Source organism: Dromiciops gliroides, chromosome 2 (genome assembly GCF_019393635.1).
Source record: "Dromiciops gliroides isolate mDroGli1 chromosome 2, mDroGli1.pri, whole genome shotgun sequence".
NCBI classification, from domain to species: domain Eukaryota; kingdom Metazoa; phylum Chordata; class Mammalia; order Microbiotheria; family Microbiotheriidae; genus Dromiciops; species Dromiciops gliroides.
In genome coordinates this window covers 181,459,123-181,475,724 of record NC_057862.1, presented here as the reverse complement: position 1 = coordinate 181,475,724, position 16,602 = coordinate 181,459,123, and the positions used below count along the sequence as shown (strand labels likewise).

The 16,602-nt window shown below is 37.1% G+C and overlaps 1 protein-coding gene and 1 pseudogene across 1 annotated transcript; both read left to right on the top strand.

The window, feature by feature from the left end:
- The first annotated feature begins 204 nt into the window (after positions 1 to 204).
- On the top strand, positions 205 to 1,005 carry LOC122738527 (annotated as a pseudogene).
- A 12,427-nt stretch (positions 1,006 to 13,432) lies between these two features.
- LOC122741948 (olfactory receptor 4F6-like) lies at positions 13,433 to 14,371 on the top strand. Its single transcript, XM_043985857.1, has one exon. It carries the CDS (start codon positions 13,433 to 13,435, stop codon positions 14,369 to 14,371), a length of 939 nt encoding a protein of 312 aa, XP_043841792.1.
- Positions 14,372 to 16,602: the final 2,231 nt, after the last annotated feature.

Here is a 16,602-nt window from a genome sequence, read left to right as displayed (position 1 = left end):
AATCAGATGTAGATTTGAGTCACAATCCCAGCACTGCTACTTAATACTTGTCTGATCATTGGCAAATTATTTGACTTCTTTCATTCTTAGTCTGTAAAATCAGGTAGTTGAATGATCTTTAAGGTTCCATTTAGTTCTACACTTTTCCATAGGCAATTTTCCTTTTAGAAATGAGACTATGGGTCATTAAAAGCACAGGGTCTGATGAATGGGAGCATTTTTGGTGACCTCTCACCTTCCCCTCAGCTCTTGCCATGCCACAGAGAATCCATAGAGTTACAGCAAAAGTGGTATGGCTACTACCTGGATTACCATGAAAAAGAGAGAAAGAAGGAAAGTCAAGAGGTTCATAATTGTTCAAAGAAAAAAAGGAAAATTATTAATCTAAAGACCAAACTCTACCATAAACAGCATCATGCTGAGAAGATTCAGATGAAAAAGACTATCAATATTCATGAAAAGAGTAATTCCAAGCTAAAGAATAATGAAAAAACTCCTAAGGAGCAGTGTCTGCACACTTGCTGGACAGAGTGGGACAATCCTGAGCCAAAATCCCCTCTAATGTGATTAAACAGAAGTGAAAAGAAAAAGCTGGCAAGTGGGAAGTGCCCTTGCTAAAAGTTCATGCCTGGGGAGAAATAGAAGTAGTAAAGGTTATTCATACAAGAAAGAGAGATAAAAAAGCTTAAAAGAGAACAGTAAAGTCTCATTTGTTGGAAATGGCTTTACTTGAAAACAACCAAAATATGAAATATTTATTAGGCTAATGAGTTTGCATTTTAAGAAGGCTCATGTAACTCATCCTGAATTTAAAGCCACTTTTTGTCTATCCCTCATCCCCACTTTATACCAATTTGGGTGTTATTACCAAAGGTACTATCATTGAACTGCATGTGAGTAAACTGGGCCTTGTGACACAAGGAGGCAAAGTTATCTGGGAAAAATATGCATGTTACCAAAAATCTGGAAAATGATGGATGCATAAATGTTTCTTTGATTGATTGATTGAATGAAGTTCTACCTTCTTGACAGCAGGTCTGTTACTATGTTGAACAGCCATAGAACATAAGTTTTCATCAAATTTCTACCAAATTTGTTCTTAGGTAAATTCTATTTATTATATTGAATGATGGCTTTTAAAAAGACCTAGTTCTATGCATTTGTTGTTTTGATTTGAAGATAACTTGAAGTTTAATTTTATCAATAATTTAACAAAAGTTCTAGAGAATCTAGTAAAAAGAAAGGAGATGAGACACTATTTTCTAGTTTATTTTTTATTTTTATGGGACTTTTTTCATTTTGGAGTGGTAATAAAAAATATCTTGTGGCTTTTCTGACTACAGAATATGTTTAAATCTTCCCTCAGGAGACCAAGTAATAGTATTTATCTCTATTTAGTCAAAGTTCTTTTCTTACTATTTAAAGATGCAGGAGAAAAAAAAGACTAACAAAGGGTATGAGGACACTCTAAATTAATGGATAATCAGAGAAAATAAGAGCTTAATTAAAATTAAATTGATAATAATATTTTGTTCCTTATATAAAATCTGATTTCTTATTGCTGTTTGTCCTTCATTTTCATAGAGGACCAATGACATCATGGGTGATGTCTTGACTTCGTGTGAATTGGATTTAAGTGGGAGGCAGAATTGCACAAATTTTTTAGCTTCATTCACTCTTCCAATCATTGAAATCCAATGGCAAGATAAAAGTCAAAATAATTGGCAATAGCCTGGGATGTGATGGATGACCTTGCATCTTCAGTGTCTGACTAAGTCCTAAGTGCTCCACAATGGCAGCTTCAGCCACCTTCATGGCTGTTGGAACAAATTGTTTTCATCCATCCATTCTACCATAAGGAGTCTTCACATGCTTGGGGCAGAAATCTCCTTACCTCACTGATGGGTTTGAGGCCTATTGGTTATACTCAACTTGATTTAACCCATCTACTGAGACAGTTTTATTAGCATGTGGCTGCTGTGCATGTACAGATTTTTGATGCCATGGGTGGCAGGTGGACACCAACAAGAGATGAACAGCCTTGAAAAGGATTCAGCAAGGCCTTCTTGAATATCCTATACACCCCAAAATCAAAACAGCACCAAAAAAAGCCTCAAAGAAAAATGTGAATTGGTCTCAGGACAAAAAAAAGAATTCCTGGAAGAGCTCAAAAAGTATTTTAAAAATTGGGGGCAGCTAGGTGGCACAGTGGATAGAGCAGCGGCCCTGAAGTCAGGAGTACCTCGGTTCAAATCCGGCCTCAGACATTTAACACTTACTAGCTGTGTGACCCTGGGCAAGTCACTTAACCCCAATTGCCTCACTAAAAAATAAAAGTATTTTAAGAATCAAATAAGAGTGACAGGGGAAAAATTGGGAAAAGAAATGTGTTATTCAAAAAAAATCAGAAAAAAGAGTCAACAGCTTGGTAAAAGAGTCACAAAAACACTGAAGTAAACAACACTTTAAAAAACAGAATAGGCCAAATGATAAAGGAGGCACAAAAATCCACTGAAGAGAAGTCCTTAAAAAGGAGAGCCTACCAAATGAAAAAGGAGGTACAAATTCTCACTGAAGACAATAATTCCTTAAAAATTAGAATAGTGCAAGCTAATGACTCTATGAGTCATCAAGGAACAAAAACAAAAATGAAAGAGAATGAATAAGTAGAAGAAAATGTGAAAGATCTCATTGGAAAAACAATTGACCTGGTAAATAGATTGAGAATACATAATTTAAGAATTAGTGGGCTAGGATAATATATTTTTGCCCTTAGGGAGGGTAGGGAGATGGGGGCGGGGGAGAGGGGAAGGAGGGAAGGGCAGATTGGGGGAGAGAGAAGTAAAAAGCAAAACACTTTTGAGGAAGGTAAAAATGTTCTGCATAACTGCACAAGTATGACATATTGAACTGCTTGATTTCATAGGGAGGGTTGAGGAGGGAGGGAGGAAGAAAATTTAGAACACAGAATTAGCTCAAAGACCTTAAACTCATCAGAGTGGGCTCATGGAGGGAATAACATTCACACCCAGTTGGGAAGAGTAATCTATTTAACCCTACTGGAAAGTATGAGGGGAAGAGGATAGGGAAGGAAGGGTGAAAAAAAGGGAGTGCAGAATAGGGGAGGGGACAGTCAGAAGTAAAACACTTTTGAGGAGGAATAGGTTAAAAGAAGATAGAAAATAGAATAAATATCATGGGAAGGGAATAGGATGGAGGGAAATAGTTAAGATGATTGATTATAATGGCAAAATGTATGGTACCTACTTTGCTGGGCTAATATGAAGAAAATTCTTTGTCAAGTTTAAGGTACTTTATTCAGGTTATGATGAACAGGATACTATCAGAAAAATGTGGAAATATCTACATGAACTGAAGCAGAGTGAAATGTACTATACTATACACAAAATAACAGCAATAGTGTAAGATGATCTGCTGGGAAGCATGTGGTTATTTTCAGCAAGGCAATAATCCAATATAACCCTGAAGGACTTATGAAAATAGCAACCCATCTACAGAGAAAGAACTGATAGTATCTGAAAACAGATGGAAACATTTTTCAAAAATTTTCTTTTTCCTCTTTGATAATTCTTCAATCTGAAGTTTTGGGGTTTTTTTGGACTGTTTTCTCTTACAGCCTAGCTAATGCAGGAATGTTTTCCATGACTACTCATGTATAACTTATTTTGAAATGCTTGAGTTCTAGTGGGTGGGGGGTGGGAATGGAGGAGGAAGAGAAGTTGGAACACAAACTTTAAAAAAATTGATGTTAAAATTTGTTTATATATATATTTTGGAAAACAAAATTCTATTCAATAAAAAAAAAGAATTAGTGGGCTACCTGAAAGTTATTATCAGAAAAAGAGCCTATACTTCATATTTCAAGAAATCAACAAGGAAAACTGCCCTGATACTCTAGAACTACAGAATAAAATAGAAATTGAAAGAATCCACTGATCACTTCCTGAAAGAGATCCCCAAATGAAAACTACCAGGAATATTATAGTCAAATTCTGGAGTTTCCAGGTTAAGGAGAAAATGCTGCAAGCAGCCAGAGAGAAACAATTTAAATATGGAGCCACAGTCAGGATAACACAAGCTCCATCGCAGCTTTTACATTAAAGGATCATAGGGCTGGGAATGTGATATTTTGGAGGGCAAAGGAACTAGGATTACAACTAAGAATCACCCACCCAGCAAAACTGAGAATAATCCTTCAGGGGAAAAAAAAGAGATATTTAATGGAATAGAAAACCTTTTCATAATTCTCTTGAATCATTCAGTCTTTCCCCATTTTTTCTTCTACCTCTCTTATTTGATTAAACTTCTTTTTGAACTCTTGAATGATTTCTTTCTGGATTTGAGAACAATTTCCATTTTTCTTTGTGGGCTTTGCCCATAAGGGTTTTTTTTAAAACATTGTTGTTTTATTCTGATTTGGTGTTTTAATCTTCCCCATTACCAGAATAATTTCCTATGGTCAATTTCCTTCCTTCTTCCTCCTTCCTTCCTTCCTTCCTTCCTTCCTTCCTTCCTTCCTTCCTTCCTTCCTTCCTTCCTTCCTTCCTTCCTTCCTTCCTTCCTTCTTTCCTTCCTTCCTTCCTTCCTTCCTTCCTTTTCTTCTTCATATTTTCTAACCTTTTTTCTTATTTTTAAATTTGAGCTCTGTTCCTTGCGGGGATGGGATAGAGAAGAGGCATTGCCCCAAGCTTCTTGTACCAGGGGCCCTGGTTGTTTGCCTGGTGCTGCACTGGTGTTGCCCTGAGGCCCATGAGGGACCCTTATGCTGAGGAGGTGGAGTAGAGGGGTGACTGATGCTGCTTACAGGAGGCCAAAGGGGTCTGGCAGCTTTCCTGGTGCTGTGGGGGTGGGGTTCTGACATAGGCATCTGTGGTGGTGGTATAGGTGCTGTCATCTGCCTGTTGACCTGGATGTGTTGGGTTACATGGGGGGGTCCCAGTAATAGTATTTGCCTATTTGCTTAGGCATGTGTAGGATCTAGGCATAGGTATCTACTAGTGTGCTGAAGACATGTGTCCTGGCCTTGTGTCTGTCTGTCCAGGTCACGTGGTGGGTCCCAGCACTGGCATCTACCTGGCTATGCTGAAGTATTTGGGAATTCCTGGAGTTGGCATTGCTTTCTGCTGGGGCTCAGGCTGGCTTGCTGAGGTGGGGCTTATTGTTGGTTTGCCAGGATGTTTCCTGTCTTGGATTGCACTTTTCTTTTATAGGAATGAAATAGACCTTTCCTGCTGACCTTCCAAGTTTCTTGGGTTAGAAGTTTGTTTTACTCAGTCTTTTTTGATGGTTCTGCTGTTTCAGGATTCATTTTGGGGGTGCTATTTATGGTTGTTTGGAGGTAAATATGGGAGAATTAAGGTGCTTACTCTACCATCTTGCTTACTCCACCATCTTGGCTCCTGGAACTCTAATTTTTCTCCCTAGAAATATAGATGGCTTTGCAAATTTGCATGTTAATCTTTGTGTAACAGGCAATTGTAATTTACTCCATTTTGTTCCAATTTTAGTATCTGCTGCTTAATCAAGCACAGAACTGTTTGCTAATATCCTTTGAATATTTATTCATTGGGGAATGACTAAATCAAATATGTTTTTGTTAATTCCCTATGTATGTTGAATATCAGCAAATATCTTTTTTTGCCCAGTTGACACTTTCCCATATTATCCTGGCTGAATTGATTCTGTTCATGTACAACCTTTTCAATTTCATGCAAAAAATATTATCTATTCTTTTAAGTTATGCCTGTAGATTGTCCCCAGTCAACTTTATAGTCCAGCTAGTAAGTTCTTTTTTTCCTCTCCAATGAAAGACAAATTCCTTGGCCCAGTTATTCCTTATATGAATTTCTCTCTCCTCACTTTTTCATTCATTATTCTTATTTTGTTTTGTTTTGTTTTTTTGGTTGGGAAATGAGGGTTAAGTGACTTCCCCAAGGTCACACAGCTAGTAAGTGTCAAGTGTCTGAGGCTGGATTTGAATTCAGGTACTCCTGAATCCAGGGCCAGTGGTCTATCTACTGTGTCACTTAGCTGCCCCTTCATTCATTATTTTTAGCCATGAAGTCAAAATATCTATATAAGATAATATTGCATCCTATACTTAGTCTTTATCTCTTACTTTAGCCCACCTACCCATATAATATTCCATTCATCTGAACAGCATCTCCAACAATTTTATCCTGTTTCTGATTTCTTTTCCAAATTTTTATGATTAATTGAGACTGAGGGAGAGTGATAAGAGAGTGAGAATGCAGTTTAGATGGAAGTATAAAAGTGAATATCCCAAAACAGAAAAGCTATTTAGGCAAGGGTAGATGGATGACCTGAATCATTAAGGAAGAAGGGAACTGGGATACTGGAAGATCATATTATGGGTCATGGAAGTGGTAGAAGCTGCAATTATTTGCTTAGTAGAAATGCAGATTTCCCCAGAAACTGGGATTCACTTATAGTCTCACCCAAAGGCTGTGCTAATAACTAGTTCATTATATGGGTGTTAGTACTTTCAAATCATGTAAATTTCATTTTCTAGTGAATGGAGCAAAGGGAAAAAGGAGCAATGAAAAGGTCTTAAATCATCCCCAAGCTCAAAATAGTTTGCTAGGCATGTGGTGATGAGAGGGCAGATAGCATGTCCTTTATAAGAAATAGAATGTTACTGGAAGAGGAAAGTATTTGGACATAAAAGTCATGTGCATTAGGAAACATTAGAGTACTATGTATCTTATTCATGTAGATTATTAGCTACTCCTAGTGAACCCCAAGGACAGAAGAGAAGAAATAGCTTTTTAACACCTGCTTATTGTCTAGTGTGATGCTTTCTGTCACTTAATAAGTTTGGAAATCAGTGCTAGACTCATAGTGACTAATTATTTACTCCTAAGGACTTCTTTGCCATTTTGGTAGGTGCTACCAAATTAACAGGGGTGAGTGATTGTTAGTGGATAGGCCAATGGAGAGGCTCACCTAGGATATAGGTAACTGAGAGAAATAAATAGCATGGAATTTTTTTTCTACAAAGAGTCAACTAATATCCTACATTATGTAACTAAACACTACTTAATTATTTTCAAGAAAAGATATACTCTAGAACTTTAAAAGAAATATAAATGCCTGAGTACATTATAAACATCTTTTCTTCAGTGTTTATTGATGACCTTAGGTAAACTTTGACATATATTGCGGGTCAACGAGGGTTAAGTGACTTGCCCGGGGTCACATAGCTACTAAGTGTCAAGTGTCCGAGGCCAGATTTGAACTAAGGTCCTCCTGAATCTAGGGCTGGTGCTTTATCCACTGTACCACCTAGCTGCCCCCAACTTTCCTATATATATATATATATTTTTAAATTGCTTTTTAAATGATGCAATTGGGGTTAAGTGACTTGCCCAGGGTCACACAGCTAGTAAGTGTCAAGTGTCTGAGGCTGGATTTGAACTCAGGTACTCCTGAATCCAGGGCCGGTGCTCTATCCACTGCACCATCTAGCTGCCCCTCCTATATATTCTTTTTTTTTTGCAGGGCAATGAGGGTTAAGTGACTTGCCCAAGGTCACACAGCTAGTGAGTGTCAAGTATCTGAAGCTGGATTTGAACTCAGGTCTTCCTGAATCCAAGGCCGGTGCTTTATCCACTGTGCCACCTAGCTGCCCCCCCTCCCATATATTCTAAAGAAAAACTTTTACTTAATTTCACTCTCAGTACCCTTAGACACTGAAAAGCTTTGGTCCTCAGCTTGTCCATAGTCTATGGAAAAGTCATATAGTTTGTAAAAAACAAAACAAAACAAAACAGAAAAATCCGATCACGTGAGATTTTCTACTGTTGTCTATCTAAATTAAAAATATTTTACTAACATAGCTTTGCTGCAAGCTACTTACCTACCTACTTAAATATTTTTCTCCTCTAAAGAGGCCAATTTTCTTTGTTAATTCAGTTTTCACCCATTGAAATTTATTCCAAAGAATTCTATGCTTTCTAACAATCCTGACTGCCAAATCAAATTCTTCTATTTAAGGCTCCTTGGAAGATTGAAGTCATATGGTACTCAGAGAAACCCATTCTCTTCTACTAAAACCCTAAACAGGGAGGATGGATGTGGTTAGTTCTGATTACTTGTTCAGGGAAGGTGATTTGATATAATTGTTCTGATCCCAGTTGGTGGTTAAGGTTTGGAGGTAATTTGTGATCTAGGGGAAAGAGGTTGAAATGAAAAGGTAAGAGATGTGGGATCTGGATCTGGCTTTCCTAATGACTTACTATGAGATATGAGCAAGTTACACAATTTTAATTTTTTCATCTGTAAAATGAGTATTGAAATATACAATTCACTTAACCTCGCCATATTATTATGAAGATAAAATGAGATAAAAGGTGGGAAGAAAAACTTTCAAAAACTTGAAAAATTGTTCTTCAATTGTAAGACCTTGCTTACATTCTGAAGAGTTTTATTTCCTTTTCCCTCCTTGTCATCCATGAGGAGGTTAAGTGCTCTATGAAATCTAGTTAGGATATTAGTTGCTTTCACTGTTTTTCATCTCTGCATCACAGTCATTTCAACCCAAAGTAGTAGAAATAAAACTAGTCTTATAGTTAGAAGATCTGAGTTTGAGTCCTAGTTTGAGTATTTACTAACTATATTACATTAGGCAAGCCACTTAATGTCCCTGTACCTCAGTTTCCTCATCTGTAATATGAGCATGATAATAATTGCATTAATTCCCTCAAAGTGAGATTTAATTTAATTTTCATAAAGAAAGCATTTGAAAAAGTCTGAAAGTGATATACAAATGTTAATTCTTATTATTTTTTCTCATTTTACATAAAAATAGTCATTTTCTCCCAAATCAGGGACCATGAAACCTATTTCATATGTTATTTTCCCCCTCCATTCTCCTGTCCCTTTCATTTCCTATGGGATGAAAAATGTGTTTGTGAGGCACAATTCCCAGAGCAATACAATCAAAGTCTTGCTAATCCCAAGTTGCAGAACCATTACTTGGTCACTAACATTCCAGGCTGTTAATTAGGTGCCATTTGTACTAAGGAAAATGGCATATAGTAATTTATGAAGGATGTGGAGATTGTGCTGCTATCCAGAGTGTTAAGAAATCAGAGGTGCTCTGACACTTGGAAGATGCTACAGCTTCAGGCCAGAATTCAAAGAAGGTAGATTTTTGAAAGCTATATTTTTGAATTGTTGGGAAAACACAATCTCAATTCGTGATCACCAACTTTTTATTCCTATTTCTCTTTTTCTCAATCTACTTCTATTTTTCATTGATTTATTTGAGAGAGGAGAACTAGAACCAATGGATGAAAGTTATAAGGAGAAATTTTGACTCAATTCAATGTCACAAACATTCATTAAACATTTACTATGTGTGAGGCACTGGGGACAAAAATGAAAAATGCCTGTCCTTTTTCATATGGAATTTGTAATCTAATATGAAATAAGGCATGTACCTCAATAATTGTGGTTCAAGGATAATAGGAATTCTGCAAAGGGCAGGTTCTGGTGAACCCAGGTCTGCCTCTAGGTCTTCCCACTGTACTATCCTAGTTCTGTCTTTGTGACAGAACCAGGCTACAGAGGAAACTGGTGAGCCAGGTGAAGGGGAAGAGTATCTCCAGTCCAACTTGAAGGTGAGTATGGTATCAACTTCTCCTTGGAAGTCATTGTTTTATATATTTAATGGCTCCCTTTCAGTACTTGTGTAGGGCCAGCTCCAGAGCTCAGATGAGACCAATCAGTATTATTTGTGACTTGGTAACTTTGGGTAGAACATGGTCATCAATTCCATTAGGAATACTTTATCACACGTGGTTTGGAGACAACATGCCATAGTAGAAACCAGCCTGGCTTTGGAGTCAAAAGATCTGGGTTCTAACTCTACTTCTACCACTTAGCAGTTGTGTGACCTTGGGAAGGTCACTTTGATTTCTGCTTCTTGCCTTCATCATCTGTGAAACGAGGAGGAAACTGACTAGATGATCTGCAAATTTGCCTCTAGCTTTGAGTCCTATGGCTGGAATTTGTAACCATTCAGCACTGTGGTACCAAGAACTGACCCCCATTCTCCTGGAATGCAAGGAGGGCTCAGTGCCAAGATAGTGGAATTGGTCTAGAGCAGACAAAAGCCCCAACAATTTCTTCCTACTCTAAAAGTCTTTGTAGGAGGGTTAAGCAAATACTGTTCACAAAGACATAACCAGGATAGTAGAGTGGGAAGACCTAGAGGCAGACCTGGGTTCATATCTTATCATTGACATTTCTTACATATGTGACACTGGGCAAATCTCTGTGAGTATCTGTTTGCTTATCAGTAAAATGAGGGGGAGTTGGGCTAGATTGAGGTTCCTTCTAGCTCTAGCTCTTTGGATCTATGAAGATTAAATTTACACATTTGCACGGATTATTTTAATTACTTTCCTTCTACCTTGACCTGTCATACAGAGAAAATAGGTATTTTAAATGGCTAGGATAGAGGGATGATTTAAAGGCATTTAGGACTAGATGAGATGTGGTACTTTAGGGAGAATAATATATGAGATCACTGGGTACATGAGAAGCAGAGAAGGTAGATGACAGAAAGAGGAGGGGATACTAGGAGGTTGGATAGCATCGAAGGAAATATTACCTATTTTCTAATTTTTATGAGAGCCCAGGTTGTAAAAAATTGCCTCCTTTTCCAGAAGAAACTATCTCCATGTACTCTTTGGTACCTTTTACAATTTACTTTTTAGTACAATTTACTGTTATAAATTGATGAAGGAAGAGGCAAAGGAAGGGAACAAGCACATAATATGTTAGGCACCATGCTAAGCATTTACAAATGTTATCTTTATCATTTGATACATCATTTCAACTATAAGCATGAAAAAGAAGGAGGAAGAAAGAGTAGTGGGTCGGATGTCAAATCCCAGCTCTGACATTTTCTACCTATGGGATCATGGGCAAATCTCTTAATCTCTTTAGACCTCAGTTTCATCTATAAAATGAAGGGGTTGGATAAATTGACCTTTAAATCCCTTCCAGCTCTAACTCTATCAGGAATTATTTTAAAGTAGTACTTTAAATGGCTTTAACTATAAATATAGAATTCCATGACCAAATAATTTGTCAGTTTACATCCAGCCTACTGGTGATAAGCCTTTCTATACTTACACACATTGTTTCTCAGGCAGCAATCTGTTGTCTGAACTGTACTATAGTCTACTAAGAGTGATATCTGTGGTCCTTCTCACTTTGGATGGTTTCATAGCTCTTTAGTTGTAGACAACATGAATAAGAACCCATCCATATCCATACCAGAGTATCCCAAATCTCTTGGATATAGGATGTTTTCACTGTATTATCAAGATTGTGTGAGTAAATGTCAACATAATATTGGGATGGATAAAGAGAAATGTGAAGTGCAAATATAAGAAAATAATTCTCTTCTCTGACCTATTATTTGTCAGATCCACTTTAGGACCATTTTTTGTGCCTCATTTTGCTCGATATAGTTAATAAATAATTGGTTGAGACTGAAGGAGATCCAGAGAATAACCAAAATGATGGCAAATAATAGAAAACAGATTTTGTGAGAAGAGATGAATAAGGTGTCCATTCTGGAAATAGGAAGCTTTTGTTTTAGTCTATTGTGAAGAATGTATAACTTTAAAAGCTTCCAAAATTGGAATGGTAGTAGTGAGTTCCTTTTCACTAATGGTATGCAAGTAGGCTGTGAGACTACTTGAGGGGGATTTTTTTTTTCATGGAAAAGAGTTTTCTTAACATACAATAATATTGGAATATACAAGCAACATCTTTTCAGCATCAAAATGGTGCCCAGGGCTCTGGTGTAAAACAGTTGTATGGGGATGATTATATAATTTTTTAAAGAAATTATTGTATATATGTCGGAAATGAGTAGAAGTTCAGGTTGTAAAGAAATAGATGAAGCTTCAAAGTGCCTGTTAAAAGATAGCAGTGAGAGGAGAGAGGAAAAAGATAGTAGGTTTCCTTTCCTAATTCTTTGTCCTTCCCTTATTAAGACTCTGCTACTTTGGTTGTTTCTCCTAATACTGCCCAATGCATTTCCCATTATTTCCCATTCTTCTGGACATCTGCTCTTTCTTAATCACCTCCCCCACTCCTTCCTCCTCCATCTCATACCTTTTCACTTCTAGGTTTCTCTTCTATGAAGCATGTTTTATGGAGATATGTATGACTCGAGTCAAAATAGAAAAATTGAATATCATTGACACATTTTGCATTGTTGAACATTACTAACAATGAGATCTCAGGCAGCAACAAACTACTCCCTATGATATACTTTTTTTTTTTTCAGGGCAATGAGGATTAAGTGCCTTGCCCAGGTTCATATAATTAGTGTCAAGTGTCTGAGGCTGTATTTGAACTCAGGTCTTCCTGAATCCAGGGCCAGTGCTTTACCCACTGCACCACCTAGCTGCCCCCTTTATGATATGCCTCTTTATTGGATTTGGTCATCCCTAAATTTCCCAATGTCCCTCATCGTATCTAGTAATCTCTGCAACAGTCATAAAGACTCAACCTTAACTTGAAGTTGCACATTGGAGTCTCTCAGAAATGTGTCCTATTAGAAATACTATCAGGAAGTATAAAGAAATCAGATGTGGTACAAATATTAAAATTAAGTACAACAAATATTTAAATGCCTACTCTGTGCAAGATCCTGGGAGTAGAAATGCAAAACCAAAACTATGTCTCCTCTCTGGGAACTTACATTTTACTGATGTGATATATCTATGCAAATAAGTATGGTAATAATGATCAAAGCTAGCATTATTTACATAATACTTTCAACTTGAAAAGTGCTTTAAAATTAGTATCTGTTTATCCCAGGAAAATAGAGGAGGGAGAGAGGGCACTAAAACGTCCTCTAAGGGCATGTATTGGGGTGAGGAAGGGAAGAAGGGATCAGGAAACTTCACAAAGGAGAGACTTGAAGAAAGAAAAGGTTTTTGAGAGATAGTAATGAAGAGGCAGTGCATTTCAGGCCCAGAAATCACTTGTATTGGGACATTACAAGTTTAGTGTCAGTAAGAGAGCAAGCCAATGCAGTGTATAAAGTTATGGACTTTGCATCAGAAAGAACTGAGTTTGAATCAAACCAAGTCACTCAACCTTTCTCAGTCTGTTTCCTTATTTATAAAATAAGGGAAATAGATTCAATGGCTTCTAAGGTCTCTTCCAGTTCTAAATCTATGATCCTATAATGTGGATGGTTATCCAATCATATAAAATGATGAAGTAATATGTGATTTTTGAAGTTTGAGCCCTTATCTTCTCAAGCTGTCTGGTTTTGATCCCAATAATGCTGTTTTTTTTTTTTCTTACTATTTTCTTCAGGTAAATTCCAGACTCTACTCTGTGTACTGAGCTAATGGATGGATCAAATGAGTCTATGGTATATGAATTTGTTTTGTTGGGACTTGCAAGTTCTCAGGAGATGCGAGTTTTTCTGTTTCTGTTCTTCTCAGTGTTTTATGTGGCAAGCATGCTAGGAAACCTCCTAATTGTACTGACAGTTATAGCTGATGCCCGATTACACTCACCCATGTACTTTCTGCTGGCTAACCTCTCTTTCATTGATACATGTGTTTGCAGTATTGCAACCCCTAAGATGATTTCCGATCTCTTCAGAAAGCACAAAGTCATCTCCCGGAATGGCTGCATAACCCAGATGTTCTTTATTCACACTGTTGGAGGTACTGAGATGGTGCTCCTTATAGTTATGGCCTTCGATCGATACATTGCAATATGTAAACCTCTTCACTACTTGACCATTATGAGCCTGAGAAGGTGCATCTTGCTTTTGTCAGTGTCTTGGATTATTGGCTTTATACATTCTGTGATGCAATTGGCTTTTGTTGTAAACCTACCTTTCTGTGGCCCTAACAAAGTAGATAGTTTTTACTGTGATTTCCCTAGGTTCATCAAACTTGCCTGCATGGATACCTATAGACTGGAGTTCTTGGTCACTGCTAACAGTGGCTTCATATCCATGGGCACTTTCTTCATATTAATTGTCTCTTACATCTTCATCCTGGTCACTGTTCGTAAACACTCTTCAGGTGGTTCATCCAAGGCCCTTTCTACTCTGTCAGCTCACATCACAGTAGTGATCTTTTTCTTTGGTCCATGCATCATTGTCTATGTATGGCCATTCCCCACATTGCCAATAGATAAATTTCTTGCCATCTTTGATGCACTTATTACCCCTTTTATGAATCCTGTCATCTATACATTCAGAAATAAAGAGATGAAAGTAGCAATGAGAAAGCTGTTTAGTAACATCATGAGTTCCAGGAAGTTTTTATAACTACATAATTTGAGGCTGTTAAACAGATTGGAGCCACAAATATACCTGTTGAGATGTTAGAAGTTAGGGTTAGTTAGGGTTTGAACACTGTGGCAGGAAAATGTTTCTCTTCAGGACTCTTGTTTACAATTAGCTAAGTCCTTCCAAGGAATCTATACTCCAAAGACAATTGAGATGTCAAGATAGTACAATGGATAGAGAACTGGACTTGGAGTCATTAAGACCTGAGTCTGAGATTCTAAAGTCTTTCTTGGTTATTATTCAAGATTGTCCTGATGGCTGTTATCACAGATGGTGAGCCACTTTGGCTTATTGAATCTTTAAGATCATACAACAAACACAAAACAAGGCATATTACCTGAAAATTATACAATACTATGGAATAACTGCTCACAGTGGTTTTTTTAAATCATGTTTTAAAAAATAAATAAAAATAGTAAAATTTTATCAAGTTTTCTTCATCTGGTGGGAGCATATGGGACAGGAGCAGATGGGATATCTGTGATCGGAGTACCAGATATACTCAATTGTTAGTGAACTTTCCCCAGGCCATGAATTTAATCCTACTTTAGACACTTGATAGCTGAGTGACCAAGGTCAAGTCATTCAAATTTTTTCACCCTCCAGTTATCTCCAAAATGGAGATAGAATTGAAATGTTTCCTTTTTAGCTCTGAATAGATAAATGTTAGAATCAGAATGAGACTGTAATATCCTCCCTGATTATTATTCAAGACTGTCTTGGGGGCAGCTAGGTGGTGCAGTGAATAGAGCACCAGCCCTGGAGTCAGGAGGACCTGAGTTCAAATCCAACCTCAGACACTTAACACTTACTAGCTGTGTGACTCTGGGCAAGTCACTTAACCCCAATTGCCTCAAAAAAAAAAAAAAGACTGTCTTGATGGCTGTTCTCACACAAGGTGGGCTCCTTAGGCTACTCTGATCATCAAGACTATAGATCTAGGGGCAGCTATGTGGCATTGTGGATAAAGCCACCGGCCCTGGATTCAGGAGGATTTGAGTTCAAATCTGGCCTCAGACACTTGACATTCACTAGCTGTGTGACCCTGGGCAAGTCACTTAACCCTCATTGCCCCGCAACAAAAATAAACAAACAAAAAAACCAAAACCAAAAAAGACTATAGATCTAGAGCCAGAATGGACTTTAGAGGCCCTCTAGCCAAGCTTTCTATTTTTACAGGTGAGGAAACTGAGGCCCAGGGAGACTAAATGATTTACCCAAGTTTATAAGGGTACTAAGTAGGATATGAAGTTAGGTCCTTTGGCCCCAGACTCAGTACTCTTTCTATTGTAACTTGTTGCCTTTAACCCCTTTTAAAAAGTTGGGATATAATAGGAATAGAATGAATCTGAATTCATTGGTATAAGGAACTACTTTAGGGAACTCCCCCTACTAATGCACTTTGGTACCTTCTCTGGCACTTGGCTGCCTAGAGCATTGAGAGGTTAAATGACTTGTCCTGGGTCACACAACCAGTAAGTGTTAGTGATGGAACTTGAAGCTATGATGTTTTTATTTTTAAGGCCTGTTCTCTTTCACTATACTATGTTGTCTCTTCCCTTCCCCTTCCTATAAGACTGTTATTTGGAAGCTACTGTCAGGGACATGTGCAATCTTTTGGATACTGTACCTGCATTTTTCATTTTATTCATTTTCTGTATAATTTCACAGATTTTCTGAACAAATATTACAAATATTATTTTCTGAACAAATATCTACATTCTTTGTTATTTTTATTTATTGTCTTGTCTTGGTTCATTCTTTATTTAAACCAGTAGTTGCCAACATGTGGGCCAGTGATCATCATGGGGCTTGGTAATTATTGCAAAGGGGTCTGAAAATCTCTATGTTGAGCACTGTCATTTTGATTTTTATGTAGCTCTAATAATATGCAGCTTGATGATATGATATATTGGGAACCATATTTTCTGTAGATTGAATGATGATTGCACATATATATATATATTCATATTTTCAAATGTTGTAAATGCTGTTATGGTGAATAAAAATAAATTCATTTGAAAGTATTATTGAATACTTAGTAATTTTTTTATTGATCAACCTTATTTTAACAGAGCAAAGAAAAATAACCAAAAAACAAAGTATATTATCTGAAAATTTTATAACACAATGGAATAATTGCTCATAGTGGCTTTTTGTCATCATATATATGTGTGTGTATATATACATATATATATATACATACATAT

Bases quoted from the DNA above. Each gene is read 5' to 3' on its own strand.
- LOC122741948 (XM_043985857.1), top strand. From the start codon at position 13,433: ATGGATGGATCAAATGAGTCTATGGTATATGAATTTGTTTTGTTGGGA.